This window comes from Aplysia californica, unplaced genomic scaffold (genome assembly GCF_000002075.1).
Source record: "Aplysia californica isolate F4 #8 unplaced genomic scaffold, AplCal3.0 scaffold00391, whole genome shotgun sequence".
Lineage (NCBI taxonomy): Eukaryota > Metazoa > Mollusca > Gastropoda > Aplysiida > Aplysiidae > Aplysia > Aplysia californica.
Genome location: NW_004797661.1, coordinates 557,689 through 562,704, shown reverse-complemented (window position 1 = coordinate 562,704; position 5,016 = coordinate 557,689). Strand labels below are relative to the sequence as shown.

Here is a 5,016-nt window from a genome sequence, read left to right as displayed (position 1 = left end):
AAAAAAAAAACTAATAGAAGACTGTAGGACTAACCTGTGATGTGATAAGTCTGCTGTGAGTTACCAGGCACTTTGATCGAAGAGGGTAGAGAATGGCGATGTAGCGCTCCACAGCTATGGCCGTCAGCAGTAAAATGGAGGCAGTGTAAGTCATGCTCTGAGCGAAGTAGTAGATCTTGCACATAGCCTGGAAGTTGAAGCAAATGGAAATGTCATGGTGTAAATTTAAATGATTTGGTTAACCCTATCCGTACGAAATGACCCCGGGGCTGTATTCTTCATATTTTTAGAATACTTATAGGCTAGTACGAAGATCTCTTTGAACATTTCAGTATTTAATTTCTCAAATAATCATTTTGACAGACAGCTATGCAAAGCGTACGGATCGGATTTACGAGTAAATTGCCTCTTTGGAAAGTAGTGGCACAGAGTTCCCCACGTCGTATGGATACGATAGTACAACACGACAAACGGATAGGGTTAAGTTGGAGAAACAGAAATATGTATGTGAGAGGGCAGGGGGGGGGGGGGGGGTTCTTTGTTTGGAATGGAGGGAGGGGGGTCAGGAGGGAAAGTATTTATTTTTTATCAGTTTACAACCTTACTGAACAACATGAGTTTATTTTAAGCAGGGGGAACTCGTTCTCAGAAGAAATTTTAGTATGGTGAAAAACAAAACAACAGTAACAACAACAGCCACAGCAGCAGCCACAATAACAACAACAACACCAACAATAACAACAACAGAAACAATTGAGAATCCCATTATGTTCTATGGGTATCGCTTAGCCCAGTTGAGAATCCCATTATGAAACACCTGATCTTCATCATTGCTATTATCAATGATATTGAGTTGGTTTTTAAAAAAAAATTCTTCTTCTTCTTCTTCTTCTTCTTCTTCTTCTTCTTCTTCTTCTTCTTCTTCTTCTTCTTCTTCTTCTTCTTTTTCTTCTTCTTTTTCTTCTTCTTTTTCTTCTTCTTCTTCTTCTTCTTCTTCTTCTTCTTCTTCTTCTTTTTCTTCTTCTTCTTCTTCTTCTTCTTCTTCTTCTTCTTCTTCTTCTTCTTCTTCTTCTTCTTCTTCTTCTTCTTCTTCTTCTTCTTCTTCTTCTTCTTATTATTATTATTATTATTATTATTATTATTATTATTATTATTATTATTATGACATTAATTACATGTATTATCACTCCCGCGCCTTTTTTTCTTACTGTCGTCTAAAATTGTTGGGGTGAAGCATCTGCTCTTAATAAGATATAGGCCTACATATAATTATTAGAGAGGGAAACTAAAGGCAAGTAAGCAGCAGTCAGGCCACCTTTGTTCGAATCCCCAAATGGGTCATTCTATAATCTGTTCGGTTTCTCGTGGAGACTGTTTAGTTATTCACACATGATTTATTTAAATATCTGCCATCAGAGACCTGGCGTCGGTAGCCTAATGGATAGACTGGCGGACTCATAATCATGTGATTACGGGTTCAGGGGCTTTAGTTTCAGCTTAGTCTGACGTTGTGTCCTTGGGAAAGGCACCTAATAAGATAAGATTCATCTTTATTGTTCAGACCCTGGCACGTACTACCTCTTTGATATGGTCGTTTCGGAGATAGAAGGGAAACTCGGATTTCCTGCCTCATAACAACCTTACAGTGTTGTCAGGGGCGTTAAACCCATATCCTTTCACTATTTCATTGGAGACTAAAGACAATTGTAGATATTCCATCCACCAATTGAATAGCCTACGCAAGAAAAAAAAAACTCAACACGTTTGAGATAACAGGGGATTCCAGCTGTTCCCACAACGCCAACCCGAGCTGAGAGAGAGAGAGAGTGAGAGAGAGAGAGAGAGAGAGAGAGAGAGAGAGAGAGAGAGAGAGAGAGAGAGAGAGAGAGAGAGAGGGGGGAGGGGTAAATGTCCCCACAGACAGACAATAATACTATATAAAATAGTCCCTACATAGGAATCAAACTCACGGCTTCTGGTGCGACGGCCAAGCGCCTGGCCATTAAAACACAGACACCGGTAAAACCGAAAGAGAAGAACCAATTACTTGGAACTGGCTGGCTTTCCAACTAGAATTAGAATTAAATATTGATGTAACACCTGAAAGGGGGCGATTACGCCCTCTCTCGCCCATCTTTCTCCCAGAATAATTTCTCTTTCCCACCATTATGCGTATGAATGATCAAGCCCACCTTAGAAATAAAAGACACATTTTTGAACTAAGTGAGCTAAATTTAGTATAGGCTCTTTCATGACCCATTTTAAAGACTAACCGGGTAAAAGGATACTTTAAAGTAAATAAAACAAAAAACAAACAAACAAAAAAACAAAACAAAACAAATAAAACAAAACAAAACAAAACAACCCCCCCCCAAAAAAAAACACCCTAAAAAAACAGAACAAAAACATATTTTTAAAGATACCAATCAGAGTTTATGTCTTGATCTTATTGCTTTTATAGACTATAAATTTAGTGACATCTGATGCAATTTTCTTCAAGAGTAAACGTTCGTCAGCACATGCTATTTTATGACAAATATTTACTGATGACATGCCATTAAGAGATGTGTCACTTGATGGCCATTTAAAACAAATGTGTGTGTATATGTGTGTGTGTGTGTGTGTGTGTGTGTGTGTGTGTGTATGTGTGTGTATGTGTATGTGTGTGTGTGTGTGTGTGTGTGTGTGTGTGTGTGTGTGTGTGTGTGTGTTAAGGACCCCACCATCCTTTGCAGTTAGTCTTTGTCTCTTCTTCGGGGATCAGAAACAAGACCCTTCGCCACTTTATAGTATACACCTTAGATTCAGAATACTATGTCTTAAAGGGAAATATTATTTCTCAATTAGGACGAACTGATACTGTTTAGTTTTAGTAAGAGTTTTACAGTTCTTGCAACACAATTAGGTCATATAAGTTCTGACGATTAGAGGTGTTTCAAGACAGAAATGAATGCATTAAAGAATGATGAATGATAGATGTTTGATAAGACAGAAAGATCAAGCCATAGCATAGCCCCCACCAAACACCTACAATTAATTGATATGGCCTGCAGCTTCATTGTCATGGGAAAAGACCAAGATAATAACACTTTTTCTTCTAAAGAAAAAATCATGAACCTTCACGGCCTGGTTCATGGAGCATGTAAAGAAGATGTTAATATTAATGAACATTTCAAGTATTGAACAAAGGTAAATAATTATAATATGGGAAAATAGAACTGTTTTATGTTTTATGGAAAGGTAGAAATATTATGTTTTATTATTGTCTTTACAAAAATCTGTTTCCCGTACATTCTACTTTTAAATTAAGGGTATACGAACTGAGAAATGAGTGTAGAGCCACAATCACAGCTTTCTGTTTCAAGTCTAGAATTTGAAGAAGGAGAAGAAGAAGAAGAAGAAGAAGAAGAAGAAGAAGAAGAAGAAGAAGAAGAAGAAGAAGAAGAAGGAGAAGGAGAAGGAGAAGGAGAAGGAGAAGGAGAAGAAGTAGAAAAAGAAGAAGAAGAAGTAGAAGAAGAAGAAGTAGAAGAAAAAGAATGATGATGATGATGATGATGATGATGATGATGATGATGATGATGATGATGATGATGATGATGATGATGATGATGATGATGATGATGAGTTGAGATAATTTCCTTACCTCCCCAAGCACCCAGGTCTGCGACAGGAATGTGGACAGTTTGGGAAGCACACAGACCAGACCCACTCCAAGATCTGCGACAGCCAGGTTCGCCAAGAAAAAGTTAGTGCGTGTGCGAATGCGCTTGTTTCGACCAACCGTATAGAGGACCAAACTGTTACCTGTAAGGAAGGCAAAAATAACATGAATAATAATATTAGTTTGTCTCTCACGCTTATTAAAATAAATCAGGAAATTAAATGACAAATGCAGTTTCTAATACACTTGAATAAACGCAAAGACCTTCAAAATCTAGCTCTCACAAACTAAATTGAAGGCAAACGAGGCAGGGGTAGACCCAAAGCAACCTACTTGGAGAGCCTAAACAGATGGGTGACTAAGAAAGAGCAGGATACTGTAGCTTTTTAAAGAACTTCCAAATACAGGAATGAATGGAGATCACCTATGTCTGTTGGCACTTGATGATGATGATGATGATGTTGTTTATTCCTCTGACCCGTTGTGTAGTTGCTGCGTTGCAGTTTACGTGCGACAAATAAATAGCACGATTGCAGGTTTATTATGACAAAAGCAGATCACGACAAAAGTAGAATCGAATAAAAGTAAAGTGATCAGACCACACAGGAGCACCTACCAACCGCTCACATTTAATGCTTTTTCATCCAGTCACGCCGTAAACCTAACGATGGTTTAGTGCAAGAATAATTTGGAGATACTTGTCAATTTTAACTCCTAAAATCCAGGCAATAGAGAATATGATAACAAAGAAGCCAACATGACGAAACGTCCAACCTTGATGATGATGATGAAAACATAAAAACATAATCACATCTATACATAAATGAACAAATTAAAAAAAACCATCACAAATATAGACAATGCACCACTGTTGTTCGCCACTGAGCAGTGCCCCCTTTATGACCCAGGGTTATCGTTGTCTGTTCAAGGACACACCTAAGTAATCATCTACCTGAGCGCCGTGTCGTTGACATACACTTGACATTAAGATGAACCTGAGCTCACTAACAGAAATAATAATTTTTGAACCAGTACTGAAGAAGAATGGGCACTCACGTTTCTTAAAAGTGGACTTGAAAATTAATAGCTCATACATAATGATTAAAATCTACAAATTTATAATTTCTTTTGCCAAAAATGATAGAAAAATCCAGCTCCGACTGGCCACAAGAATTTAAAATTTAATGTATTTGTTATTTTGTATTATGATGTAAAATATAGCGCATTTGTTCTTAATTTATGTATTATCATGTAAACCTCTATGCATCGAAGTGTGTTTTGTGTGTGAGTGTGTGTTTGTGTGTGAGTTTATGTGTGTGTGTGTCTGGGTGTGTGCGTGTGTGTGTGTGTGAGAG

General features: G+C 37.6%; 1 protein-coding gene across 1 annotated transcript in view; it reads right to left on the bottom strand.

Annotated features, from left to right (window-relative positions):
- Window positions 1-5,016, bottom strand: part of LOC101863600 (trissin receptor-like) — a 38,182-nt gene that overhangs the window by 2,099 nt on the left and 31,067 nt on the right. Inside the window, exons 2-3 of the mRNA XM_013085625.2 lie at window positions 3,644-3,804; window positions 35-187 (exon numbers count right to left, since the gene is read on the bottom strand). Coding sequence (XP_012941079.2) covers window positions 35-187; window positions 3,644-3,804 — 314 coding nt within the window. The remainder of the gene's footprint in view (window positions 1-34; window positions 188-3,643; window positions 3,805-5,016) is intronic.